General features: G+C 51.3%; 11 protein-coding genes across 11 annotated transcripts; 7 read left to right on the forward strand and 4 right to left on the reverse strand.

The window, feature by feature from the left end:
* Positions 1-50: 50 nt before the first annotated feature.
* Positions 51-417, forward strand: BDZ99DRAFT_513253 (uncharacterized protein; the record flags this gene model as incomplete). Its single annotated transcript, XM_033724699.1, has 2 exons — positions 51-203; positions 253-417. The coding sequence occupies 2 exons, from the start codon at positions 51-53 to the stop codon at positions 415-417; spliced, it is 318 nt and encodes a 105-aa protein (XP_033583952.1).
* Positions 418-527: 110 nt separating this feature from the next.
* On the forward strand, positions 528-1,554 carry BDZ99DRAFT_6526 (uncharacterized protein). Its single transcript, XM_033728796.1, has 3 exons — positions 528-1,066; positions 1,122-1,171; positions 1,222-1,554. The coding sequence occupies exons 1-3, from the start codon at positions 638-640 to the stop codon at positions 1,433-1,435; spliced, it is 693 nt and encodes a 230-aa protein (XP_033583953.1). The 5' UTR covers positions 528-637; the 3' UTR covers positions 1,436-1,554.
* Positions 1,555-3,075: 1,521 nt separating this feature from the next.
* On the forward strand, positions 3,076-4,494 carry BDZ99DRAFT_470057 (uncharacterized protein; the record flags this gene model as incomplete). Its single annotated transcript, XM_033721606.1, has 2 exons — positions 3,076-3,757; positions 3,815-4,494. 2 exons carry the CDS (start codon positions 3,076-3,078, stop codon positions 4,492-4,494), a joined length of 1,362 nt encoding a protein of 453 aa, XP_033583954.1.
* A 3,272-nt stretch (positions 4,495-7,766) lies between these two features.
* Positions 7,767-8,856, reverse strand: BDZ99DRAFT_484046 (S-adenosyl-L-methionine-dependent methyltransferase; the record flags this gene model as incomplete). The annotated part of the gene is made up of 3 exons (XM_033722621.1): positions 7,767-8,205; positions 8,274-8,466; positions 8,520-8,856. 3 exons carry the CDS (start codon positions 8,854-8,856, stop codon positions 7,767-7,769), a joined length of 969 nt encoding a protein of 322 aa, XP_033583955.1.
* A 647-nt stretch (positions 8,857-9,503) lies between these two features.
* On the forward strand, positions 9,504-10,726 carry BDZ99DRAFT_456793 (3-alpha--hydroxysteroid dehydrogenase). Its single transcript, XM_033718533.1, has 2 exons — positions 9,504-10,487; positions 10,537-10,726. Exons 1-2 carry the CDS (start codon positions 9,825-9,827, stop codon positions 10,618-10,620), a joined length of 747 nt encoding a protein of 248 aa, XP_033583956.1. The 5' UTR covers positions 9,504-9,824; the 3' UTR covers positions 10,621-10,726.
* Positions 10,727-11,699: 973 nt separating this feature from the next.
* BDZ99DRAFT_456795 (uncharacterized protein) lies at positions 11,700-12,620 on the reverse strand (the record flags this gene model as incomplete). Its single annotated transcript, XM_033718534.1, has 1 exon — positions 11,700-12,620. The coding sequence occupies one exon, from the start codon at positions 12,618-12,620 to the stop codon at positions 12,120-12,122; it is 501 nt and encodes a 166-aa protein (XP_033583957.1). The 3' UTR covers positions 11,700-12,119.
* Positions 12,621-13,988: 1,368 nt separating this feature from the next.
* On the forward strand, positions 13,989-15,330 carry BDZ99DRAFT_513258 (Actin/actin-like protein; the record flags this gene model as incomplete). Its single annotated transcript, XM_033724700.1, has 4 exons — positions 13,989-14,294; positions 14,382-14,840; positions 14,897-15,211; positions 15,268-15,330. The coding sequence occupies 4 exons, from the start codon at positions 13,989-13,991 to the stop codon at positions 15,328-15,330; spliced, it is 1,143 nt and encodes a 380-aa protein (XP_033583958.1).
* A 1,246-nt stretch (positions 15,331-16,576) lies between these two features.
* Positions 16,577-17,765, forward strand: BDZ99DRAFT_456799 (uncharacterized protein). Its single transcript, XM_033718535.1, has one exon. The coding sequence runs from the start codon at positions 16,868-16,870 to the stop codon at positions 17,324-17,326; it is 459 nt and encodes a 152-aa protein (XP_033583959.1). The 5' UTR covers positions 16,577-16,867; the 3' UTR covers positions 17,327-17,765.
* A 1,438-nt stretch (positions 17,766-19,203) lies between these two features.
* Positions 19,204-20,593, forward strand: BDZ99DRAFT_504902 (GroES-like protein). Its single transcript, XM_033724074.1, has 3 exons — positions 19,204-19,711; positions 19,768-20,129; positions 20,185-20,593. The coding sequence occupies exons 1-3, from the start codon at positions 19,371-19,373 to the stop codon at positions 20,481-20,483; spliced, it is 1,002 nt and encodes a 333-aa protein (XP_033583960.1). The 5' UTR covers positions 19,204-19,370; the 3' UTR covers positions 20,484-20,593.
* Positions 20,594-20,807: 214 nt separating this feature from the next.
* On the reverse strand, positions 20,808-21,597 carry BDZ99DRAFT_564811 (uncharacterized protein; the record flags this gene model as incomplete). Its single annotated transcript, XM_033727401.1, has 2 exons — positions 20,808-21,405; positions 21,494-21,597. 2 exons carry the CDS (start codon positions 21,595-21,597, stop codon positions 20,808-20,810), a joined length of 702 nt encoding a protein of 233 aa, XP_033583961.1.
* On the reverse strand, positions 21,549-22,861 carry BDZ99DRAFT_430767 (short-chain dehydrogenase/reductase-like protein sdr). The gene is made up of 3 exons (XM_033717261.1): positions 22,755-22,861; positions 22,453-22,687; positions 21,549-22,363 (listed from the first exon to the last, which is right to left on the reverse strand). The coding sequence occupies exons 1-3, from the start codon at positions 22,782-22,784 to the stop codon at positions 21,840-21,842; spliced, it is 789 nt and encodes a 262-aa protein (XP_033583962.1). The 5' UTR covers positions 22,785-22,861; the 3' UTR covers positions 21,549-21,839.
* Between the last annotated feature and the right edge of the window lie 3,492 nt (positions 22,862-26,353).

Raw genomic sequence — 26,353 nt, forward strand, 5'->3', positions numbered from 1 at the left:
CCTCAATTCGCGCCCTGGACAATGCTAACGAAGATACCGCAGAGCCCGTCATGAACTCCACCCGTGTCTTCCGCCCGCTCGCAAGGGCCATGCAGCACCAGCCAGGCATGCTGCATGCCTCAACGATTGCACGCCCTACTCTAGCCGCTACCCAGATCAAGGCGAAGCAGACCGAGACTCCGGCCAAGCCAGCTCAGGGACTGGTATGCAATTTGCGAGCCCATGAAGCCGGGCACGGCTAACAGACTGCAGATGATGTACCGCGCGGCGATGCCCCAACTTGTCCCCTTCTTCTTCGTCAACGAGACCACCGTTGCCTTCATTGCGCTCCCGGCCCTCATCTACGTCTTCTCTAAGTACATCCTGCCCGCGAAGGTCCGCACCCAGGCTGCGCGTCTGTTCATCAGCAAGCTATAAGCACTGGATGGATATCATTGGGAGAATTAGTGGAGGAGGAAGGGGGATATCTTTGCGGGTAGTAGCGGGTGTTGATTGTACATAAGGACCTTAGCCGGGCTAGAATTGCGTCAAGAATCGAGCTTTGGTTGGAACCTTACTTGGATGTGCCATTGAGCGGCGTATGATCCAAGTAAGAAAGCTGCGAGCTACTTCAAGGCTCAGCACATTTTGAGGAAGTATGTCTGGTGATGGCGCAAGGTGTCTGTTGCGAGGAGCTACTGCCAATTCTTTCTCTCTGCAAAGTATTACTGACTGTAGACATCTGGGCGTTTCGTCTAAACACCATCCATCCGAACGCATCCCAATCGCTCAATCCATCAATATCGCAACCACTCTCGCCGCCGCTAAAGTCATCTTATCTCAAACCATCGCCGAAGAATCACTTCTTTTCACTTTCTTCTTAGCGCCTTCTCCCAAGTACAACCACCATGTGTTCCCTATACCTTTGTTTCCGACGTCTCATCGCCCACCCACAGTTCCGCCTATTCCTAGACACCTCACTACTATCGCCGGGCGTTTCTTCCGTCATAAAATGGATCTTACTCTGCATCGCCAGCGGCATAGCAGGCAAAGCCGTCCGTGCCCGACGCGAGCTCGGAAAGAAAAGGTCACGACTCCTAGACCGCTTGCTGGGCCCTATTGACAGGACGTCTGTGGTTCAGCTTCTACAACTTTATGTCCAACCATTCAAAACAACTATTTGGGCCAGGAGGTACGTTGAAAATACCTTATGCTTGAGTGATGATGAGCTGACTTAGTAAGGCTCAAACGGTTCTTCTTCCCGCGGCTGAGCCAAAATAGACCTAATATTAGCGGCGATGAGGGATGGGAGGGAGTAGACAACCGTGTCGTTAGGGCACGATTTGTCTTGTTCTGGTGGCATGATAGGAAAGGGTGGAAAGAGGGAGATGAGAGCGATGGATTTTGGATACCTTTGGCTATTGGTGTGCTTGCTTGGGTCGTTGGGCGTAATTGATATCCCGACGGTTTCGTGAGGTAGATTGCGTAAGCCGGAGAATTGTCGCCGTTCAGCGTCGTATCGCTATGAAATTGCATCACGGTCAGAGGCGATATGAATGAATTAGGGTACAGTGAAGCGGACCACAATCTTACCGAAGAGATCTCCTCCTGGTCAAGCATCGCGTGTGAGGTTTATGTGAGCTTCCCCTCTATCTATATATTTTTGTTATTTTTGTTAATCTTGTCTTCCTTTCAACTAACCCACAGCGCCGTCCCGATTGCGAAGTGCGGCCCGCGTCTGGTGACGTTACGAGGCATCTCATCCTCAGCGGCTTTGTCCTCGAATTGAGGACACTAAGGTTTGGGTTTGATTCCCGCAGCTCAGTTGACGACATATATTTGTCGAAGAGTGGTAGCGAACCCAAATCCCTTGCTGGGGTTCGTCAGAGTGCTCAGCAGGGGGGGTGCTCGGTAACGTAAGTTTTCTTTTCGGCGTTTTGCTCGTGAGGTCTTTTATCTGAGTCTTAAGACGGTTGGGATGGATAGGGGTGGTGATAAGCCTGTTTTGTGACTGTCATGTTCACGTTCACTCTGGTTAGCAAAGGACTCTCAAGGTCGTGTTCGATGCCGTTGTATCAGTGAGTACTAATCTGCACCCCCGTTGCTTGTTTGCGTATTGCTTAACGTGTGATGTGGGGGAAGCAATCCATCACCCTGGTTCAATGTCACAGCATATTAGTGAGTAGCATTGGATTTTGCGCTTTTTCGTAATCGGGAGGAGCGAGTACTAGTGGATACGGGATACTCAAATTGGATGAGAGCTATCCCTTAACCCGTCGTGGCGCAACGCTCGGACTTAGGATCAGGCTCCGTTGAACATAAAGTGACAGTCTGACACCATTTGAGGTCGCCCGCAAAGCTATCGGGCTTGTCAACATTGTCCTTTTCCGATTTTTCGTAACGTAATAGAGGACCTCGAGCGGTACTAGGCAAGTGTACGAAAAGCCTAGAGGGAGTGTGTCTCAAGTATTTCGCTGCAGTTCTTATCACTCGAAGCTTTCTATATACACTCATCTATATGCCGCTGTCCAAGATATAGGTCGAAGCACTACAAACTGTCTAGACAAGTCACTCATCTATGCCGAGTCATTTTAAGCCTTTTACACTATCACTAGGAATGACCCCACCAAAGTCCATTTCCGCTTTTGAACCTGAGCACACAAGGTTTCAAACTGAGCTATGACTAAGCGAACCTGAGTTTATGGCTGTGCAATCCTGAGCATGCGTTAGCGGCTCTGAGCAAGCCTGAGCAAGCCAAGACTGGTCCTGATTCGGGCCAACACATGTCCTAGATTCAGGCGCAGAAGTTCAATGCAGCTTTGTCGACATATGAGGCATTGGATCATAACAATTCGCTAGGATTTATCTCCTGCATGCAAACAAGTTTCTATGTTGACTTGGGGTAGTGATATCGACCGGGTCGCTGTGCTTGGCGACCTGTCTCGGGATTATGTAATGAATTCTCAAGCGTCTAACTAACGTTAACTCAACTACCACCACCATCATTATCATCATCACCCTTATCGTTCTTATCGCTTTCATCGACGAAACTACTATCAACGTCAATCTTAGTTGTCGGAACTCGTTGAAAGCACTATGGCACCGTCGGCCCTGTACCAACGTTCTTTCGCCGCGCTAGAAGCTCTCAAGCGCAGTAGCGATCTGGCCGATATCACACTACCCGAACGACCTCAAGACATCACAGCGGAACGAACGTACCTAGACGGCGCGATCACCACGTTAAGCACCTCAACCGGCCACCTTTACCACAACCACGCTATTTGGGCTAACGAGCTTTCTGGGATTAAGGATGGCGTGACAGAGGTCAGGCAAGATGTGGACATGGTCAGGCAGGATGTGGACAAGGTCAGGCAGGATGTGGACAAAAGATTCACGAGGTTGGATACGGAGGTGGCATGGCTTAAGAAGGGGGTAATAGGGCTTGAAAAGGAGGTAGGAGGGCTCAAGCAGGAGGTGAACAAGGTCAGGCAGGATGTGGACAAGGTCAGGCAGGATGTGGACAAGGTCAGGCAGGATGTGGACAAACGATTCACGAGGTTGGATACGGAGATGTTAGAGGTCAGGCAGGATGTGGACGAGGTCAAGAAGGAGATCAAGAAGATCCAGGACGATGTGGCAGATTTCAAGCAGATATCACTAAACAGGCACGCGGAGAACGCATGGGATAACATTATGACGGTTGAACACAACGGCGAAGTACCACCTAGATTTCCGCACAAGGTTATTATGCTGTGGAGACTTCAACGCCCGGAAAAACGTAAGCCACCTATATCGGTCCGCGTTTCTATAGAGGCTAACACTTAGTTCTTTGCAGAACATGAATTAATCCGCTTACTCAAATTCTATCACATTGAGAAGACCTGGCTAGAGGATCACACTGATGACTTGGATACCTGGGAACACGGGGATCTGGAACATCCGGGCAGTGACTCAGATTCAGACGATATTGCGCAAAGCTATACGTCTTTGGAAGCTGCGGTAAAAGCGCATCCCGAAATAGCACTGCGAGCACTCACAGAAGCACTCGGGATGAACTATGACCGCATATCAAAAAGAATATTAAAATGGGAAGAGAATCAAGCGCGCATGAGGGAAGAGAGAAGGATTGAAAAGCGCAAGCGTATTATCAGTGAAGGTATTGGGCGCAATACGGCTGACACAGCACCAAACAAGCATCGCAAAACAGATGCTAAAACGGCCAGCCCTGAAGGGCTGTCAACTCGACTCCCACTTAAGGACCTAGTCGGCGGCCACGAGTCTATTGGACCCAAGTCAAGTCCTGAATCCGGCACTAAAATCGGATGGAAAGTCGAGTCCAGCGAAGGGTCTCAAAAGCGGGTCCGCGACACCGGGCGTTTCAAAGCCGCGTCGCCTTCCAAAGCCGCATCGCCTTCCAAAGCCGCATCGCCTTCCAAAGCCGCGTCGTCTTCCAAAGCCGCGTCGCCTTCCAAAGCCGCATCATGGGATGCAACGGTGCCTTTTACCGATAACTAGATGGATATAAAGGTTAATGCGGAACCAGATGGAAGCAATTTGTTGTAGACACGGGAAGGGGAGCAGCTGATGAAGTGGGACTCGCGTATGGCCCCTGGTGGGCATATTGTATCTTGTTCTTACTCTGTCTTCTCTCTACCCGTTTCTAGCTCCTGTACTGTCCCTGTCTAACTACGTCTCTTGCCCTGAGCCGCTTGTTCCCATCTTCCTAAACTAACCAGTTGACGTTCGCCTGGAACGTGATCTGGAGACGAGCTTGCGCAGACACTAATCAAAGCACGACACAGGAGGCTCAAGATGCCCTGGGACCATATGTGGTACCTAAGATTTTGCAATACAAGTCACGCCTTCCGCCGAGCTACAATCTAGCCTTATATAAAGGGGCTAATCGCATTGACAGATACCTGGGAGCGTATGACAGCTCCTCCATCAAGCTTAGCGAAGCCAGCAATGGGACTCTGCAGGCGTATTCGGAGGAGCATAATTCAATAATCGGGGAGCCTCTTCGCTACAAATGGTGCATAGAGCTGGCCGAAGGCTTTGCATGTATACACTCGAAGGGCGTGATACATTCGGACACGAGACTCGATAACGTCCTGGTGAATGCCACGCTAGGTATCTGGCTCTGCGACTTTAGTGGATCGACGTGCGACGCGCTAGGATTGAATAGCGGACACTTTCCGGACGACCCGTTCTTTAACCCACAACTAGGCGTGGAAACTAGATGGGGAGATGGGAGATGAACGAGAGGAGACGAGGAGCGATGATACCCTACGGCGTTTGACATTCAGTCAACATCATTGCATGAATGGCCCAGTTCTGGGTCATCCCATGAGATGGCCCATCTCTGGGCCACCGCTGTCACTTTCACAAGGTGGCCCACTTCTAGGCCTCATTGCCAGCTCACCCCTAGCTGTCTTTCGCGTAGAGTTGACTGAAAACTCTGATGCGAATAGTTCCGCATGCACTATAATTAGACTATTTAACGGAGTTTGGACAGAAAGGTGAAATGAAGATAAGCATCCTAAGTTATAGCGGTGCAACCTGAATAGAGAGCGAGCTAAAGTTAAGCCGGGGGGAATGTTGCTTATAAACGGGGGATACGGCGCTAACTCAACGGGGGAATTGGAGGAGATAAGTTAGTCGGGATTATACGCGATGAACCGTGCGGATCTAAGCACGAGACGATAAGATAAGATCCGCCTCTCCTTCAGCTTGTTTTGTCTTCGACAACCAAGCAGCACCACGTACTATCTATTGAGAAACATGGCGTTTCTCCGTTGATCTTCGACATTGCGGCGAAGGTCGTAATCAACCTCTCAATGCTAACCCCCGACCTGATCGCCATTACGGCCGTAGCTGCGACACAGTGCTCTGGCAGGAAATCGATCCTGAGCCCGGCGGTGATGTAGATCACGCTCTTCTTGACCACCGTCTCTAGGGCCATCTCCAGGGACGCCGGTGGGTACTGGAACTCGCTCGTGTACCCCAGAGCGGCTCCCATAAACTGCATCCTAACCCAGTTGTCGATCCTGTCCTTAGGGAAGGACTTGAAGTTCTTGCCGATGAGGTCAATGGTCGTCCACTCGACCATCCTGGTGAACAGCCTCGTGATGTGCTTAGAGAATTCACCCTTGCCCTCGGTTTTGCTATTTGGACCTGTTCATCATCTCATCCGACCGGTTCAGATCTCGCCTCAGGAGTTGTTCCTATCATAACACATTCCAGCTCCCAGTCGTTTATGAGAAAGTTAGTAAGAGTGATTAGGGTAGAGTCCTGACCTCCACAGGAGTAGCGAGCTGGTAATCAATATGCTTAATCTCCGATGATGACTGCTGTCGTTCGCATCGGTTCTCATATCGACTTGTACTGTGCCACCCTCTTAGAGTAGAAATATGGTAACATGATTGTCGCTGTGGAGAGAGTTTGGCCATGCCCCCGGTGGTATGGATGGTGACCCGAATCGTTTTGAACTTCGAAGTATTGTTTTGGAAAAAAAAAGGGAGATAAGACCAGACTCAGGGTAAATGGCTGAATACGCATTAAGTCAAATCCAGGGAAGCTAGTCGATTTCAATCTTGTTTCAAGTCTTTTAACTCGCGGTTTGACCCTAGCTTGCTGGCCTGTCTGCCATGATACGCTTCAACTACTGCCGAAATTCCCTCTTTAATGGACGTTTTCTCCCATCTCATAAAGTTCATGCCCAATATCCAGTAGAAAAAAATGGTATGCCACAACTTGGGGTCCAAGAACATTCTTTCTCTTTATTCCAAGACTCTGCGAAATCTTCCTTGAAAAACATCTCAATGGCGTCAGGGATGCATGTCTCCTTATCGAAAGCATAGAGAAATATGTTTATCCAATGTCTCTTGCAATCATCGTCACTTCGACCCGGTATTTGAGGCCGTTTGTGCCAAATGTGAAGATCACTGGGGAAACACAATAATTCCGGTCTAGTCCAAGGCTTACTATTACCCTCAGAAGATGTCCACATCCCCATTCCTAATGATTAGTATGGATAGGATGATAGTGCTAAGCATTAGACTTACTTGTTAGTTGAAAAATGATTGCTAACGAACGCTCTTGATAATTGTGGGAACTTTATAGCTATAGCACATCTCCATTGCATATCATCCCCCGCTCAATGAGCCTGCGTAGGTTAACATGAGCGTTGCATTCCGCGGCATTGTCCAATGTGAGGAACTTGCAGACCGATTAACTAGACTCGGCCTCGAAGGACTCTGATTGTTGCAATCCCACTTTTCTGAAAGCCTTTTGATGCAAGCCTTGATAGACCACCCGTCTGACTGGCCGACGTCAACGCACACCCTGCAGATGGGCGATATGCTCCGATCACTATACCACCGGACTCTACAAACCACTTCCGGTGCGCACAACATGGCGAACGATTTCGCTCCCGCACAGTAAGCCCGCCAGCTTCACAGATCGCGGGTACCAGTCAGCGCTATGTAGCTGCTTATGAAAAACCCAACTTCCCCACCCTGCAGGTGTTGGCCTCTTGTGATGCGGTACAATGCGATGATGAGGGAAGGTGCATAAGCTATGCCATTTTAATATGCGTTCAGACGTGCTATTTCACCTCTGTTGCTATTTCATCCGTATGAGGTGTCGCCCGGGTGTGAGACGCCATCCATCATGCAAGGCGGATTAGTCACTGCAAGTCGCCCGATATTATTATGGGGAGAGGAAGAGGGTGTTCGACATTGAAGAGGCTTCGTACTTCATATACTATAGCAGCCTTTAGGAGAATATTACGGCTTCTGTCCATACACTACATAGAACCGCGTGTGCGTCTTGTTCACAGAATATTCCTTCCGAATCTGGGCCAAAAAAATATATACGTCTTCCGCTCTCCAGCCTAGACGACATAGCGGCCTCAGTGCTATCCCTTCTAAGCCTTGAAGCAGTACATCCTCCCACAAATGTCCAATCTCCTTTTGTCTGAGGCCACTGTGCCATGGTCCGACAGGGATATCGAATACCTCTTCTTTCACGTTCACAACCCCCGCTTCCCGCATCAGACTTTCGAGCTGTGCTGGACTATTTAGATTAACGCCCATCTCCGCAAATCCTTTACTTACTTCTTGCCAGAATTTGCCCAAGGAGTTGTCGGAGCTGAGTTTGCCGTCGTCCGTACGTGGGAAGTAGTCTGGTTCTTGACATTCTATCCAGCCGCCGGGTTTTAAGTGCCTTCCGGTGAGAAATAGTAGATTAGCCTATAAAGCTAGATTATAATTGGATTTTAAACTTACTAAAACGCCTGGCGGATTATAGAAGGCCAGTCACGGATCCCTCTAATAAGAGAGCGTGTATGTATAAAGGTATACAAATCTGGTGTCCACTTGGCTTCTGCGTCATCGACCAAAAAGATGACATTTGGCGGCACCCACTCCGGCTGGATCGGGCTGAGGTCTGTACCCTTAATAGACTCAGCAGGATATTGTTCTCCAACTAAAAGAATCTTAGCAGCGTCTTCTTTATCAGCAATGGGACAATACACCTACAGTCAATTGCCCACTCTCCGGTACCTGTACCCACGTCCAGGGTTTTATGGCCCGGGGATATTAGCGCAAGGTGTAATCTTTGTTTGCATACAAGGAAGAATATCCGATGCAGAATGCGCTGGCTCTCTTGCTCCGATTGGTCATTTGGAACAGGATACTCGTGGCGGCCATGGGAAGGATAAGTACGTCCATTTTCATCCACGCAACGTGTAGCGCTGGAAGTGAGTGGGCACATGGTATCATCTCCGTCTGTCTGGTACCCGTCATTAACGTTGGTGTCTGGTTCCTCAGGGAATTCAGCTAGTCCGGGGTCGGCGGGGTCGGCAACTATGTCCATGGGGATGTCGACGATATTGTAATTTGCGACGTGAATAAGTCGATGCTAGAGAGTGTAGAACCTGGCGTACAGTATATGAACAAGTCGGCTGCGCTCTAAAGCTCCACAGCACTCTCTGGTTAGAACAAGTGGCTGCGCTAGATACGCCCGAATGTCAATGGCCGAGACATGAAGAATCTGAAAAGTCGATCCTCGACTCCCGAGTACGAATTTGATGCTAGTTTATGCATGGCTTCTACATTGAATTCGCTGCTAGCCAAAATGGACGGACGATATTTGCGAGGCGGAGTGGCTAGAGACGACAACTCGTGGGTTCGCGGGAGTTGGGGAGCTCTTGGACAGTGTACGGAGATCGGGTTAGAAAACATCCAAAGGTGCCAGGCTCGTAAGGGTCACTATTGGCACAAATATTAATTGAATCTTCTCTATTCTGTGCTGGAACTGCGCGAGAGTATCAACTAACATGATTTATACAATTTGATGGATTCCGCCAGAAAACATCAACTCCCCTCCCGAAAGAGGCAAAGGCAGCATGCTCCCGCCCAGCTGTCACAGTCCGACATCGCTTCTTGGCTGTCGCGGTGCGACTCAAGCCCGACTCCCGATGGTGCATCCCATCCCACATCATTAGCAGCCCTGCCGTCGCTCATTCGGCCCCTCCCGAAAATAGCCTTTCGTATGCATGTGCCCGGTCCCTCAAAGCGACTCATGGGTCAAACTCACTAACTCTGGGATATCTGGCCCAGCCTGAAACGCGTTAAAACCGCCGTTGCACTTTAATAACGTAGGCAGGTGCGGCAAAACAGATCCGGGAAAGTAGATAAGTGCTAGTATCTGGACCCCTAGTTGGTAGGGAAAAGCAAGAGTTCTATTCTACCCACAGCAACTGAATCGACATTCTCGTCTTCCAACTACAACACTCTCCACATTTGAAGATCCGGAACCAATCTACCACAATCAAAACGACCATGGGCAGGCTAGACGGAAAAGTAGCTATTGTCACCGGCGCCGGGCAAGGCATGGGCGCAGCACACGCCCGCAGAATGGCCTCTGAAGGCGCAAAAGTCATCCTGACAGACATCGACGCCGTCGGCGCCTCTCAGATCGCCAAGGAAATCGGGCAGAACGCACTTTTCATCCAGCACGACGTCGCGTCCATGAGCGACTGGACACGGGTGGTGGCCGAGGCTGAAAAGGCGTTTGGGCCGGTGACGGTACTCGTGAACAACGCGGGCATACTGGGCCCAATCAAGAACATTATCGATTTGTCTGTGGAGGAGTACATGAAGGTTGTGGCAGTGAACCAGCACTCGCAGTTCTATGGCATGAAAGCCGTGGTTCCTGGGATGAAGGCGGCAGGTGGGGGCAGTATTATCAATATCTCGTCAATTGCGGGACTAGTTGCTTCGGTTGGGGCCCCGAGTATTGCCTATGTTGGGAGCAAGTTTGCCAGTAGAGGTATGACGAAGCAGATTGCGGTGGAGTTTGGTCCCGACAAGATCAGGGTGAACTCAATACACCCTGGATATATCAAAACGCCGATGATGGAGGCTGCAACGGATCAGGATGGTGGAGGCGTTGCGAGCGGGTTGGCCTTGAGAAGGATGGCGGAGCCAGATGAAGTGAGCAAGGTTAGGCTTCCAGAAACAAACTTGAGATTCCTCTTCTCATTTTCTACAGGTTGTGGTGTTCTTGGCTAGCGATGATGCCAGTTACGTGACAGGTGTTGAACATCCTGTTGATGGAGGGTTTACTGCAGTTTGAGCGCATGCCATATCTAAGGAGAGGAAGCCTTCGCTGGGCGTATACGAATTTGTTGAACGGTCTGGATTTGAAAAGGATTGTAGTCAAAGGAGAAAGGCCTTGGGAGTGTCTTCATTAGCAAAGGTCTATACATCCTACAAACGGCTTTACCGAACAAAGAAACTGAGTAGTCATCCAACACATGAGAGCCCTATGAAGTGGTGTATTCTGCTCTCTGAGCCATCTTCCACTGGTCCAAAGAAAGAGGTTCACACCCACGCTCATTCGCAGACCCTTTGATCCTTACTTCTTCCTTATACCCTGGAATTGTCATCTTCCCTCTGCTCCTAGCGCCCATTGTAGTATTTCTTCTCATCTTCCGGATATCGGGTTTGCGGGGGGATTCCTTGATAGTATCGTTGTGGAGTGTAGTCTTGCTCGCGGCCCGTTCGACGGACGGGTTCCTCGTAGCGCGGAGGTGGAAGCGGAGGTGGACTGCTATCTTTAGATGAGGAGTTCTTTTCCAAGTTTGTAGGCACCAAGGCCGAGGAGAGCGAATTTGAGCTTCGTCATGTTGGTGAGGGAGAGTGAGACGGATGGGATGAAGGAATAAATGGGCTATGGATTCGGGTTTCAAGTAATGTTGTGACTTGTGAGGGAGTTTGCTAGGTTCAAGTCGTGCTAGCTGATGACGCGTTAATGAAGCGGAGGATGGTCAGTCGGCTTATAGAAAGTGAGGGTCCGTAGAGTCCTTTGGATGCGTTGCATGACACCGCGCGTATCCCGAATACGTAGGGCTGTGAGGATCGATGATGATGGCTGAAAGCTACTGCGGCGTGTTCCAACGTCACCAAAAGTTTGTGCTCGATTGTCGTCGCATTCGCTGGGTTGTCATTGGGCTAATGTTCCGCTGCGGCAGTGCTGTTGTTTGAAAAAACAAGGGACAGACTTTTAGACATCGGAGACCTCGGTGAGACTCATCGGACGACCAATGAAGGGCGATGGCCGATATAGGTAGCTCTTAGCATCCATGAGAAACCTCCAGCTAAGAAGTGTGGAACATGGAGAATTGCTCTGACAACCAAAGGACAGCACCAATATGCATACATAACATTAACGCCTAGAGGCTCGGTGATTATACGCCTAGAATTTCAACGGTCATTGCTAAAACCTGCTTGAGAGCCCGAACTAATCATCAAAGCCGAGCATCCAAAGGTAGGACACCCACTGACAAAATTCCCAGTCCTAACAACAGCAAGAACCTACGACTATTTTAGCTAGAAACTAGCGCCCTTCCATCCACCAAAGTATTGGGCGTCTTCCAAAGCGATTATTCTCGTGGATTGGCGGAAGAGGCTGTTTACAACGGTATTCAAGTGGCGCAGCTCATAAGATGCCTCTGCATTTGGTTCGAAGGATGCGCCAGCATTCGCCGCGGTCTTCTCGGTATAAGCTACTCGCAGAGCCCTCAGAGCCTTCTTTCGGTCCTTGCGAGACATCCCTTCAGGGAGATGATCGAGCTAGGGAGGTCTCGTTTGCACAGTAGGATTGCCAGTTCGCAGCTCGGCGATGCGTTGTTCCATCATCCGCTTGACGGCTTCTTCATGTCCACCGCTCACCCTCAGTTCAGCTGTGCGTCTTGCGAGAATCTCCATATCATCGTCTGCCTTTGTAGATTCCGCTGACTTTGCCAAGTCTTCAAGGTAGGTCATGAGGTTCCGTGCGGTTTCCATCTGCTTGTTGCTCATTTCAGGGATGTCTCCGTCCACAGTGGGCCACATAGCGCAATAGGCCTCTCGCGCAGTGAAGACTCCAGGATTGTGTATGTTCTCGAGCACCGCGTCGCGAAAAGCTTCCAGGAGAGGCGATACATCGAGCCCGAGACGTTGCTTCGCAAAGGCAAACATCGCCCACCATAGGGCATGAAACGTCCGGAAGGACCGTTTGTAATTGAGCTCGCCGAAGTAGATCATGCGAGTTGTTTGGGGATCTTGGCCCTTGTAGACGTTGAAGCGCTCCATTAACGCTTGGATTCGTAGCTCCTTGTTTGATGCATAGGATTGGAATGTGCAGTCGGGAGGTGTCCTATAGGAACAAGTAAATCGCGTCCAGACTGTACTGGGCTGGCAAGATATAGAGTACTTACGGATAACCCTGCTCGCATAGCCGTTTGAAGTTGGCTTCCTCCCTGTAATTCTGCGGATTAAGGCCATTCGTAGGTACGAGGGACGCAAGTATTCCTACTTCGAAAGCAAATATATGCCTTGAGGCAAGTTCCTCGTCGCAAAATCCTGGATCAATTTCCACGTCCCCTCCGTTGTGTCCCTCAATTGCTGATCGTCGCATTGTGCTGTTGCCCTGCCACGCACCTTTCTGCGGCGCGCCATTGCAACACGGGTTTGGTGCCCCGGCCAAAGCTAGTCGAGGCCTTGGGGGTGGGTTGAAGAGGAGCGAAAGCAGTTGAGGTAGATGCGGAGGTGTAAACAAGAAGGGGTAGTTACGTGTTTTGAAAGTACGAATTGAGGTCACGTGGAAGAACGACAAACCAGACTTCCGTTTGAGCACCATAGCTCTCGTAGTTGAGAACCGACCTTCAGCCTTTGCTACCATCTTAAGTAGTTCAGCAAGATTACTGATTACTCGGAACAATGTCGTTCGTATCTATGAAAGCCCATCAAGGCACTCCAGATGTCGGTCGACGAGTGCACACAAATCTGTGACAAGGTATGGGAATCACAAAAGTAACTAGACCTACCCAGAAGAGCCTGTGATATTCTCAAGCATCTGCTTCCTGCTTCTCACTCGCCAAGTACTATGCGATTACTAACGTGCTTGCCGCTCCCTCTTCGGCCAGAATGCATGGAAGCCAGGAAAGCAGGAAAGCTGCCGTACAAAAGGGAAAGCAGGTCTAGAGACTGACTAAATTTGACACACACGAAGCAAGACAATGCGCTGGAGATGTTGGACAGCATCACAATGAACTTTCTTTCGTAGAAAGGAGGAACAGGTCGCATGGGATACTTCCGGAGGGTGGGGGCCTCTGGGATTGGTGGTACAATTGCTTTGCATACTCTTATAGAAACTTCATACCCTTCCGAGTTGATATTTGAGACGTTGAAATAATTGCTTGCCCTTTTCTTTGTTTCTCGCACGAGACAGCAGAAGATGAGGTTGAGATGGAATCGTGCCAAGACTGGGGATAATCTAGCAGATCCCTGCACATTTTCTCCCTCGCGTCTGACTTCACAGTCGACGCGCGACAGGACTTGAAAATCTTCCCAGCATACCGCCTCACTCTTGTGTCGACAAGCCCTCCCCTATCCTCATTTGCACTGCTGTAGTCCGTCTCCAGCTTCTCGATCTCCTAACTCCACTGCCACGCCCTCGCCATGGGCTCCCGACTGCATAACGCCCCCATTGTTCTGGATAATGGCAGCGGGACCATTCGAGCTGGGTTCGCGGGACAAGATGTACCGAAATGCTACTTCCCATCATACGTCGGGCGCCCGAAGCATGTGCGGACAATGGCAGGCGCATTGGAGGGCGACGTCTTCATAGGACCCCAAGCACAGCAATATAAGGGGCTATTCAAGATCAACTACCCACTAGAACACGGCATAGTCACAGACTGGGACGACATGGAGCGGATATGGCAGTATGTCTATACAGAGGAGCTGAAGACCGTGAGCGAAGATGTATGTGTCTCTAAGCAACACCTAGATCTTGGTTGCGCCTGAAGAAAAGACCATTGAAGCTAATCAAAGCCCTGCGCTGCGTTATAGCATCCCGTACTGCTCACAGAACCGCCACTCAATCCGCGAGAGAACCGCGACATGGCTGCCCAAATCCTCTTCGAGACCTTCAATGTGCCCGCCCTCTATACCTCGGTACAAGCCGTGCTCTCCCTCTACGCTTCTGGCAAGACAACAGGAATAGTGCTAGATTCTGGTGATGGCGTGTCCCACGCTGTTCCAGTGTTTCAAGGATTCGCCATTCCAAACAGCATCAGGAGAATAGACGTGGCAGGCAGGGACGTGACGGAGCACATGCAGCAGCTGCTGAGGAAAAGTGGCAAAGTTTTCCACACCAGTGCGGAGAAGGAGACTGTCAAACACCTCAAGGAGACGACCAGTTATGTTGCGCTGGACCCCGTGAAAGAGGAGAAGGAATGGTCGGGCAGCTCGGCAAGGACGGACGGGAAGAGCGTCGAATACACGCTGCCCGACGGACAAAAATTAAAGGTAAGAGTCTAAGCAGTGTAACCTGCTCGAGCAGGTGCTGACACCGTGAAATTCAGATTGGCGCAGAGAGATTCCGGGCTCCAGAAATTCTCTTCAATCCCGAGCTCATTGGCTTGGAGTACCCTGGAGTTCACCAAATCGTTGTCGATGCCATCAATCGGACGGACATGGACCTGCGGAAGGCATTGTTCGGAAACATCGTACTATCTGGAGGCTCCACACTCACTAAGGGCTTTGGAAATAGGCTGCTCAATGAAGTGCAACGGCTCGCGGTCAAGGATATGAGGATCAAAATCTTAGCGCCTCCTGAGAGGATATACACAACGTGGACCGGAGGCAGCATTCTCGCTGGTCTCAGCACTTTCAAGAAGGTCAGTTCCCCTGTGTCATGGACAGGGGCCCAGAAGCAGCGGCTAACCGTGCGTAGATGTGGGTTGAAAAGGATGAATGGCAAGAGAACCCCGACATCATCCACACGAAATTTGCGTAGATGCAGCATCTGGCTCCGCAATGTCGCAATTCGCCGCAAGCATTAGATTCTTCTCCGCTTGTAGCCTTCCCGCCCCCGCAAATGCGACCTTGACACACTTTCGGGACAGCTGCAGGACGGTTGGTTGGGCTTTAGTCATGGAATCGGACATTCTGAGCCGGGTAACGGAGAGCCACCGAAGCAGCTTTCCCGCAGCGGATCTACGTGTCATGGCAGCATCTGGGCGTAAATCCTGAACGGCGCAGTGCGCTACATGTTGTTTATTTCCCCGCATGTTGACCGCACTTTCAATTGTTGTTACTAACTTCACTGCTGGAAGGCTGGCTATTTGGTGAGCGAGATGCGAGCAGGGCATTGCGTGCTGGAGTGCGTGCTGGAGTGCATTCATGGCGTTAGTCTGGCTGTTTTCGTGGCATAAGGATACCCTATGGGAGCATGTAATGATTCAAGAGTGTTCAAATTAGCTGAGGGCCGGCGTCGAGACTCCTAGTGCCAAGGATCGTGAGTTTTCTCGAGCTGGGACTAAAAGTTCCGTGCCCCGGCCAGGTGACGGTGCTGGAAACAATAGCTGAGCGTAGCTTGCATAAGCGACGCGGTTTGGACGATTCTAGTCAGCTTCTCAAACGGCACTCCTGCCGCCTCCGCCTTGGACAGCCGTCGTGACGAGCTAAACAAATCCTGTGACGGCCATCACGCCTCAGAATGACCAGCAAAACGGTCACCGCCTGACGGGCCCAGCGCGTCGGCAACCGGCAGCTGGGTCGTCGACAGCTGGAATGCACTGGCGGCGCCTGGAAGACCACTGGCGGCCTGCCGCAGCAGTCCTGTTCCTGCGTCGGATCATCGACTGGACAGCAAAAGCAAAGGAGACATCGCCAGAGCTCATGGCCCACCCCAAAAACAGAGATTTGCGCAGATTCACGGCTAAGGCTGCACAACAGTACCGCCGCGCGGTGTGGAGCGCCCCGAAGCACGTTTTTCAAGCGCTGGGTTCCATCACAGAGAGGGATATTTCGAGACGACATTCTATTACCCCCAGGAAACTCCCGCCAGGCACCGAGGACGGTCAGGTGGCGCTGCATACTCTCGCGGCGGCCAATGGGCGCTCGGCATTGACTAATTCAATGGCCACCCTTGCGTGGCGGGCCAGGGCGCGAGGTGCTGGCCGGCCGCTTGCCGAGCTGCTTTGTGTTGAATGATCATGCTTCGCCTTGTCAATCCGTTAACTGCAAAGCGTCTTCAGCAGCCCTCATCGAATCTGAGCCAGTTTACGACGGCTGCTGTTGCGTGACACGCAATTTCTCCTCCGCTTTGTGTCATGATTATTCAATGCAAAAATTTCACGATGTCCTCCGCCACTATAAGACCCATCACTGACCCGCCATTAATGCAGCACATAACATTCAGACTCACATCCACCTGATACAGACACTAGTCTTCATACCCAGTCCGATCAGACATTCTCAAAGCATCTAAACTAGCCACTCTTCCAAAAATTCCAACTTCTCCACACATCAACAACCCTCAAAACATCACAATGTCATCCTACCAAATCACCGAACCGCACCCATCTGTTCCTGCCAGCAACTACTACCATGCCGGCAGGGGAGGCGCAGGAAACATCGCTCGCGTCAACCCCAAGAGCGTCACCGCCGGCCCTGATGCCACCGGCCCGGCCAGCGTCGTCAAGATCACTCCTCCACCACAAAACGCCTACTTCATGAGCGGACGTGGCGGTGCTGGCAACTTGCACCGCGAGAAGGAACGCGCCATCTTCAGCTTTGACGAGGAGCTTGCCCAGCAACAGCGCCTGATGGAGCACGCTGCCCCCGTATACCATATCGGCCGTGGCGGCGCCGGCAACGAAGTCCACGACGGCACTGCGCGCACCAACTCAGCCAGCTCGACTTTGAGCGCAGACAGCCATGCTTCCCGAACCCGCACCAGCATCGAGGGTGCGTGGCACCGCGTCAGCAAGAACTTCTCGCGAAACTGAGACTTGAGCACCATTGCTCTTTCCTGACCGCGTTTTCCTTTGGGCTGCATCTACGGACTTTCTTATTATGCATTGCGAGCTGGTTCTGATTCTCGCATTCAAGCATGGTGTTGGGCGGCTATCTTGTCTTTCTTCCGAGCTTCGCATTTCTCGGGAGTCATCATCACTCAGTGTAAAACAACAAAAAGTGATTTCGGTTTCGGTCTCGGTTCCATTTCATTTCAGCTATAACACAACCGGCGAAGGAGTTTCGGGACGGCGAAGCTCCTTTCGTGACGAGGGCTGCAGCGACGAGCTGTTCATTTTTACATATTATACCACAACCAGCGGGCAGTTATACCCACATACCCCGGTGAGGGCTCCAGATAGACTCTGGAACATTCTTGTTTTTTTCGGGTTTTGGAGACTTTGGACTCGGAGGATACTTTGGGAGGTAGCCTACGACGATTATTGTCGTCGATAATGATAAAGCTTCTATGACTTCAAACTCCCTCTTGATGCGATCTTGCGTGATATTGACGTCTTGGGAGACATGCAGTCGCAATCGTACACAGACCATCACGGTAATCTTGCACCATATTGACGATTTCGCAACCCCGGAGTTGACCTGTGCTACACAATAGGAGGGCGAGAAACCCCGCTACCCCAGATCTTCACAGCAAGAGGAGAATAGCCTGATACCCTAAAACTTCAGACACAGGACTGCGCATCTCATCTCATCTCACCACACCACAGATCACCTCTAACCACACAGAGACACGTGACATATGGAGCGGCGCGTGAAACCTTGGAATAACGGGTCTCGCCACTCCTGCGTTGTGGCTGGTGTCGTGCATCGCAGACTTTTCTTTTCGGTTCGGGCCACTAAAAAAGTTGAAAGCATCGCGGCACGACGTCACACGTCAAAACTGTTCCTGAAAGATTTCCGCGCAGCCGAGTCCGAGGACTGAGTACCCCGAGCTATTCCCGCCTACGTCCTTCGGTGGAAATGTGTTCGTGAGTAAACATGAAGCTGCTGTGCTAAGCAACATTGAGGCAATGAAGCTTTTCTGTGCTGACAAAACAATATCGTCTCTCGACTCGAGTCTGTCGGCATCTATGGTTGACTTTCGGATATCTTGCTGTCTATGATGCACTGAGCGGCATGTTGTGTTTATCCGATCTTTCTTCATGATGTTCAGGGCGCTTGGTTCATGAATCCTTCGCCGATTTGGGCCTAGCTCCTAGCAGCTTCTCCTCTTGCTTGAACCTGAAGCTGCTTTATAATGCAAAGAGAGAACACGTAATCCGAGACTGAGATTGCTATTGGATGTAGCTAACTTCCTCCAACTATAGGCTGCCAAGGGTGTGCATCCGCGCCAACGTTTTTCTTTACCTATGCACCTCCATCTCAAAACTAATGCCGCGGGTCTGCCGAGATTCCAGCTTTATCTAAAGGTAGTCCGAGTGCGGTAACGCTCTAAGTCCCCGCAGTTGTTTGACCAAAGTTTCTGCCAGCATCTTAAGCCACAGATCACCGCCCTATTGGTAACCTGCCCGCCCTCATCATCACTCACACCTTTCCCGGAACCCGCGGCCACTCATGTGAAGCTATCCTTACCCCTTCGATCTTTCTTTCGCGTATCTAGCTACGCAAATACGCAACTACTAGATTTGAAACCATCTGCGGCTGTTTTCATTCGTCCGTCCCGTCAAAATGTGCACTTCCAGCCCTACAGGGTTTGAAACCCGAGTGGTTTTAGACGACACGTCATTGTAGTGTATTCAGATTTTGTTTGTTCCCCTCCATCTAGATTCAGTATTATGCAATCTTGTTGACATAGGTAAGCTTGTAAACCTTCCCAAGGCTCCACACTTGGAAGGTCAACTGTAGAGAACGACCACATGCCATTATTCAGCCCAGACATATATATATATGTATCATTCTTCCTTCGCACCTCTCCATCAGCATCTTCGAACACCGCCATCATCCAGTCTTCTCAATTGACCAACGAACATCTCAATCTTCCAAAATCTAAACATCTACCCTTTCAAATCTCCGAACATGGTCTCCTTCACAGTATTCAAAGGCTCTAAGGACGGTTCCATCCAGAGGAGCACCACCTACAAGCCCGCACTCACTGGCAACCAAGTCCTTGTCCGCGTCACTGCTTCCGGCGTCTGCGGTACAGATGAACACTACCGAGGCCAAGATATGGTCCTAGGCCACGAGGGCATGGGCGTTGTTGAAGAAGTCGGCCCCGGGGTCCAGCACTCCAAGAAGGGCGACCGCGTTGGATGGGGATATGAGACCAATGCGTGTGGGCATTGCGAGTTCTGTCTCACTGGCCGTGAGACGTTCTGCCCAGAGCGCGAGACGTACGGGGCTAGCAACTTTGATCAGGGGTAAGTGGATGTTGAAACTTGAAGTCAAGTATGAGTCATTAAACACATTCGTATAGATCTTTCGCACACCAAGCCGTTTGGAGCGAAAACTTTCTTTTCAAGATCCCAGACTCCATCCCAGACGAGGAGGCCGCGCCCCTGATGTGCGGTGGCGCTACTGTCTTCAATGCCCTTCGCATGTACGACATACAGCCCGATTCGAGAGTGGCCATCATCGGCGTCGGCGGGCTCGGCCATTTGGCCATCCAATTCGCGTCGAAGATGGGCTGTGAAGTCGTCGTCTTCAGCGGATCCGAGTCAAAGAGAGAGGAGGCTAAAGCCTTTGGCGCCAGCGAGTTCTTCGCCACAAAAGGCGTGAAGGAGCTCGATATCGGAAGGAAGATCGATTGTCTGTTGGTTACTACCAGCTTCCAGCCTGGTAAGTCACGACTATCCTTATCCCTTTTGAATTAAGATACTAACATGAATCGTAGACTGGAACTTCTACCTCCCCCTCATGAACATGGACAGTGTCATCATTCCCTTATCCGTCGCGGCGGGTAATTTGGAAATCCCATACATGCCCCTTATCCTCCAGGGGATTCGCATCCAGGGATCTCTCGTCGCCAGTCGCGGTATACATACGCGCATGCTTGCGTTTGCCGCTCAGCACAGCATCAAGCCTACGGTGATGAAGTTCCCAATGAACGTGGATGGAATCACGGATGCGCTGCAGACGCTTAATGATGGGAAGATGAGGTACCGGGCTGTTCTAATGCCTGAGAAAGTGTAAGTGGTGTGTCTGGGTATTTCTGGCATAGATGGTGTTTTGGGAATCTGGAGCAAGCGAGCATTCTAATATAATTATCCTCAAAATTGCGCTTGGTAGCGTATTGATAGCATTTCACGCATTTTCTAACCTTCCTTGTGCATCGTAATACGCCGGCTTAGTGAGAGTCGCCATTCTTCATACCTAAGACAGGTATATCGAAAGCATGCTGCGAGCCAGCTTCTCCAAATCCGAACCGATCTATTCATCTGGTTAAGAGGGCTCACAGTAGCAGACATCAAGGAAAGACACACAAACTAACATCCTGGCATTATCTACAGACACTCTCTAGAAAGCAACATCCCCATCCTCCAAGACCTGCTCAACCGCCACCCTAAACCACGCCCTCAGCTCCCCCCTCTCCGCATCCAACCCATTGACTAACCGCGACGACATCCTCACGCCGCACACCTCCTTGCTCCTCTCATAAGGAAACTCCTCTCCGCCGTCCGCATGTTTGCGGCCCCACACGCTCTCCAGAAACTCATACCACACCCCCTCCTCCGCGGCATTAAGTAGCCAGAACTCCCCCGCCTTCTCATTATTCCACAGATTCACATACCGGTCCCGCGCCGCGAAGCTCGCCGGCTCCTCCTCCGCCTCCCTCATTGCCGCGCCAAAGGCGGCGTGGAGGGGCGTGGGAGTGTGCGGGTTTAGGTCTAGGATGTAGTGGCGCGCTGCCGCGTTAATGACCGCGCGGTTGAACATATTCTGCAGCGAGCGCGGGTTTAGGTTGTGCGAGGGGTCGAGGCCTCGGTACCAGACCAGGCGGACGGCGGCGATGTTGGGGGACTTGCGGGCTTTGTAGTTCCAGCGGGCGATGATGTTGCGGGTCGTGGAGCGGGCTGAGTCGATGAAGTCGGCGTGGGCGCAGCCTGGTGGGGCCCTGGTTGATTGGATCAGCGAGGGGGTCGAGAGGTTGGATGGTTGGTATCAGCGCTCTTGATGTGGGTGAGAGGGTGCTGTGTGCTTACTTGTGTTGCTTGTCTATCTCTGCGGAGAGGGCTTCTATGAAGGCGCTCGCTGTTTGGGCAATGGGTCGCTTGTTACGGCTTGGGAGCGCAATGTGCGCCGCCATTGTATACCTAGGTAAAGAGGTGAAGAGGTGAAATGAACATCTATGTGCAGAGCGAGGTTGTAATGAGGTTGGAGGGGGAAGGTGGAAGGTGCTCCGAAACGTCACCGCTAGACCGACTAAAACACTCACGGGCGGCTGCATACAGATGCACAGCAAGAGAAACAGGAAGAGCTCTCACTGATGACTTGAAACTGTATGCACATGAAAGTCTAGAGTTAAATGGAACATACATCGCTATTAGCTTATAGCTTCGCATTGATCACGGTACCTCCGTCAAGAGTGATAGTCGCTCCATTCACAAACCCACCAGCCTTGCTTCCCAAGAACAAACATGCGCCTGCAACGTCTGTGGGTGACCCAATCCTACCTAGAGGGGATTCGCTCTTGATTTTATCTCCGAACTTCTTCAGTGTTGCCGCCATCATTTTGCTCTCAAATGGACCGCATGCCAGCACGTTGGATGTTATATTTCGCGGGCCGAGGTGAACAGCGAGCACGCGGCTCAGGTGGTGTAGGCCAGCCTTGCTCGCAGAGTATGCGAAAGTAGAGAGAGCTGGCACCCGTAGGCCGTCAATGCTGCCGATGTTTATGATACGCGCGGGATCTTCAGGTGTGGCAGCGGCTTCGAGGAGAGGTGTTACTTGTTGAGTGATGGTGAAGACGCGCTTGAGATTTAGTGTAATTACGCGGTCCCAGGCGCTGTCGGGGTAGGTATCGTAGGGCTCGCCCCAGTTGCTGCCGCTGTTGTTGACGAGGATGTGGAGTTCTGTCCAAAGTATAAGTTAAGCAATGGCCTTTCAAGATCCAACTTTCCCCAGGCGGAAGGATATATGTATGGGGGGAAAGGGAACATACTCTTCTCTTTCTTTTTGAGCTCTTCAGCTAGGTTCTTGACGTCCCCCTCTTTGTAGAAGTCCGCGGTAATGTAATGAGCGCTTCCCTTGCCCAGAGCATTGAGTTCTTTGCATGCCTGTTCGCATGACTTCGCGTCTCGAGACGCTATGTACACCTTTGCGCCATTTTGAACGAAGCCTTCCGAAATCATGCGTCCAATGCCTTTGGCGCCTCCAGTGACCAGCACTACTTTGTCCTAGCTGACGTCAGTGCTTGTTCCTGATTCTCGAAAGGGTGGGCTTTTCGCGTAGAGAATTGGCTACCTTGACGTTGAACAGATTCTGAATATCCATCTTAAGAGCAGGCTTAACGATAGGAGAAGAGAAAAAAAGCAGAGACAGATTTGATGCCAGAAGTACGAAGTAGCTATTGCTCGGGATCAAATCCGATGAGAACCCGGGGAACATACCGAGGCTCGGACCGAGGGTTTTTCCACCCCGAAGGAACATCCTCCCACGCCTCAGGGTCCTACGCCTCCTTTCGATAGCATATGACGCTCATCAATAAGAGTCCGAACCCCGTGAGTTTCATCAATTGATCGTGTCTGTGATCCATTACACCTCCTGTACTTGCGATCAGGATAGTTCTATCGGAAAGACGCCGTGGATGTTTGCTCCGAGAAACCGCGCATAGCCATCTGCTGTGCGATTGACCTCTCTGGCTGCACTACTTCCACAACTAACCTCACGATCTTGCTGACTTGCACCGCACCTTCAATCATGGCGACTGCAATACTGTCTAATGATATCTCATCCTCATCTTCTCAAAACTAGACGTTGACTCTTTCTTGAACTCACGCCTGGTATGCCAGCAATATCATGACCTGATCGAATTCCACATACTCTCTCTTTCGCAAGCTGTGGCTGCGAACACCTTTCCAGGATCTCCGCAAATTCTTCTACCACCGGATGATGGCATCTACAATCTACGATGGCTCAAGAGTCTTCGACGCCACTAGATGGGAGCCATTTTAATCGAGCGAGGAACTAGAGCGTGGTTTCCCACCCAGCCGCATCGATGGATACCCTATTGGACATCCTTGGCATGCCGATTTGAGAAAGCAGGTCGCCTGCGGCTTCGAGACCCTTGCCCATTTCTCTCGCATCGCGAAAGAAGTACATGAGCTAGTGCCTCGTGAGCTTCCTACGATACAACGAATCGACTTTCCCATGACCAGTGCTGAAATCGAAACCAATGAAAAGATCGAGGCCGAGATCAACCGTCAGAGAGAGCGAAGTAAGAAGATCTTGTGGCCAGCGCATTGCGTGCGACTAATTCGCCAAATGTAGACATTCAACATGAGATCAGAACGGGCAGACGACGACCGGGCGCATCTTGCCACTATGGAAGGCCACCGAGGCGGGTAACTGTTCTCGGCGTGCGGAGCTTCGCATTGAGTGACGACATGGAAATTGTATGGCAGTGAGAATGGGAGATTTGCCGGCGGAGAATCGACTACGCAAAGGGCCTGTCCATGGAACGCCTCCGGAATTTTCTCGTCATGTTTTCACGTCTCGGTGCCGCCTTTGGAAGCGAGAGTATGACACATGTCTCCATGCACCCTCATTCTGGTTGGCGATTCGATTTGGGGAAAAAGCCGAAGATCGATCGTTCCTACACTTCGTGGGTTGCTTGGCGCATTTTTGAAGAAGGACCGGAGTTGTTCTGGCATCAGTGGTAGAGAGGCTATCAATCTGACTATGACGCCTCATCTCCTACGCGTTACGTCCGGAATACTGTGCAGGAGCATTGGGCCGATCAAACATTTCTCCAGAGATCCATTGAAGCGGACGTTATGGATAACACTATGTGGGCTCTCAGGATTCTTGCCGATAAGGCAACTCGTCTTCCTTGGAAGATGAGTCGAGGTGTGGAACATGTACCGCTGCCGCAAACTTTGGAAACTGTTCCGTTCCAGGTGGGGTTAGAGGCGGAGTTAGAGGCGGAATACTTTGTCAATGCCGAAAGTGGCCTGGTACACTCTTCAGCTTTTTGATAGACCATCTCAAGAAGAGTCTCTTACTTCCTTTGAACGATAGTTACGAACAGAAATAAGCTGAAGAGCATCTCGCGATGCTGTACAATTCACCGGTTTTTCAAGCACATGACGCGCGCTCACACTCTCACTCTCTTCTACAACAGTGCAGTCATGGAATTTGGTCATTAGCTTATATTACATGTGCTTCTCGCGTGATTTGCTAGAGTAGGTAGCCGTTTGAAGGACTCCAAGCCTCTTCATCTTTTGAACTTTACAATGTCATATCTGTGGGCCCGCGAATCAGGCGCGAGCACCTACTTATCAGAACTCGCTTCTTTTGCCTCAGAAACTACCTAGGTATGACACCTATGCCGAGGTGTCGTATTATATATCAACCTGCCTTTATCGGACTCGCATGAAGACCAAGCGTTGCATGCCACATGATGCCGTGCACTCACATAAATAGCACTCTTCCAAGCTTCTAATGATTCAGATACATTTCTCTACGTCTTTCGGAACGATCAATAGTTGCCATCTGCAGGTGGTGTTAAAAAAAGAGTGACCATCTGACCAATGAGGACGACTAGAGACGCGATAGGCATAGCTTGGCTGAGAGTTCTTCGACTTACCCATCGTGCATTCGTATTCGGCACGAGCGGATCGCGGATGTCGGATACGGCTTTGGAAGCCTTCCAGAATGCTGTGTGACGTTCGTTCTCCTGAGTCAGCGGGTGTACAGCCTCCGCAAATCGCTAGTACAGTACCAAAGCTGAAGATGGTCCTCTTTTGAAGCATGGCGGGGCTGTGGGAAATATTGAAAAGGCATAAGGATACGATCCTGGCGAGGATCGATGATATCAATCCCGGCGAGAACGTGCAGTCGAGGTTGGCGGTATATTAACGGAGGTGGGTTGCAGAGGGGCTCTGCGCCCAAGGTCGTCTTCATGCATGATGTGGCCCTGGGCTGACCGAGATCCAACAGGGCTCGGATGGCGGGATTCGGTGATTGGGCAGCGGCGAAGCGCCCTTTGCTCTCGCGGTCTGTTGGTGGAGGGCCGTGTTCTTTTGTATCATTCTTTCGAAACTGTTGGGCGGCGACATGACGATAGCTATGGCGCTTGGTGAGACAGGAGACGGCGATCTTGACTCCACTGCTCTGTAGTTGCATTGGGGAGTGGGACCTCTATACGTGGTTCCATGGTTGAGGCTGCGTGCTTCCCGTTCTGCCGAGTGTTTACATGGCGCCGCCGGTCTGTCATGCTGTCTGCGAGTTGGAATTCTCCACAGCGTCTGCAGGGAAGGGGGGCCTCGTGCGGGACCCGATGGATTGAATCATGCATGAAATAGCAAACAAACACCGCAAGATGCAGGACAATGGCCGGGCTAAGACTGGCGATGCATGTCCCAAAGTTCAGCTGCCCCTCTTGGGGTGGGCATAACATGCGGTGGCCACACAGCCGCAGCTTTCAATACCCGCCGGCAGCGTGTCCCACGTCAGCTGCGCGCCGAGTCTTCGACTTCTCTGCGCGGTGCCGGAGTTGGCGCCTCTGGCGGGCTGCTGCCAATGTTGGTGATGCTGCGAGAGGAGGCATCGTGGTGGAGGGCGTGCTGGGGTGGCAGAGAGTATCGTCCACTGAGAGGGCTCGCGGGCCTCGCCGCCAACACTGGCACCTTGGGCCGCTCGAATGAGACGGCTGTACGTAGCGCGGGCGGGTGTTGAAACCGTCACGACGATGGCCCAAAGAAGGCCCCGGTGTCCATGTGAAGCTTGAGAGGCCCCTCCAGAGCGCTGCCTACATCCCCCCGCCGCCGCCCGTTCTCACGCCTCCTCTGCTGCCTCCTCTGCCTCTCCTCTGCCTCTTCTGACTCCATTGCCTTCTTGCC

This window comes from Mytilinidion resinicola (assembly GCF_010093595.1).
Source record: "Mytilinidion resinicola strain CBS 304.34 unplaced genomic scaffold BDZ99scaffold_1, whole genome shotgun sequence".
NCBI classification, from domain to species: domain Eukaryota; kingdom Fungi; phylum Ascomycota; class Dothideomycetes; order Mytilinidiales; family Mytilinidiaceae; genus Mytilinidion; species Mytilinidion resinicola.

Bases quoted from the DNA above. Each gene is read 5' to 3' on its own strand.
- BDZ99DRAFT_6526 (XM_033728796.1), top strand. From the start codon at position 638: ATGTCTGGTGATGGCGCAAGGTGTCTGTTGCGAGGAGCTACTGCCAAT. The intron at 1,067-1,121 runs GTCACGACTCCT...TCTGTGGTTCAG, and splicing joins CGCGAGCTCGGAAAGAAAAG to CTTCTACAACTTTATGTCCA. The intron at 1,172-1,221 runs GTACGTTGAAAA...TGACTTAGTAAG, and splicing joins ACAACTATTTGGGCCAGGAG to GCTCAAACGGTTCTTCTTCC.
- BDZ99DRAFT_456793 (XM_033718533.1), top strand. From the start codon at position 9,825: ATGGGCAGGCTAGACGGAAAAGTAGCTATTGTCACCGGCGCCGGGCAA. The intron at 10,488-10,536 runs GTTAGGCTTCCA...CATTTTCTACAG, and splicing joins AGCCAGATGAAGTGAGCAAG to GTTGTGGTGTTCTTGGCTAG.
- BDZ99DRAFT_456799 (XM_033718535.1), top strand. From the start codon at position 16,868: ATGTCATCCTACCAAATCACCGAACCGCACCCATCTGTTCCTGCCAGC.
- BDZ99DRAFT_504902 (XM_033724074.1), top strand. From the start codon at position 19,371: ATGGTCTCCTTCACAGTATTCAAAGGCTCTAAGGACGGTTCCATCCAG. The intron at 19,712-19,767 runs GTAAGTGGATGT...ACATTCGTATAG, and splicing joins GCTAGCAACTTTGATCAGGG to ATCTTTCGCACACCAAGCCG. The intron at 20,130-20,184 runs GTAAGTCACGAC...CATGAATCGTAG, and splicing joins TACTACCAGCTTCCAGCCTG to ACTGGAACTTCTACCTCCCC.
- BDZ99DRAFT_430767 (XM_033717261.1), bottom strand. From the start codon at position 22,784: ATGGATATTCAGAATCTGTTCAACGTCAAG. The intron at 22,688-22,754 runs GTAGCCAATTCT...GACGTCAGCTAG, and splicing joins AGAATCTGTTCAACGTCAAG to GACAAAGTAGTGCTGGTCAC. The intron at 22,364-22,452 runs GTATGTTCCCTT...TACTTTGGACAG, and splicing joins GCTCAAAAAGAAAGAGAAGA to AACTCCACATCCTCGTCAAC.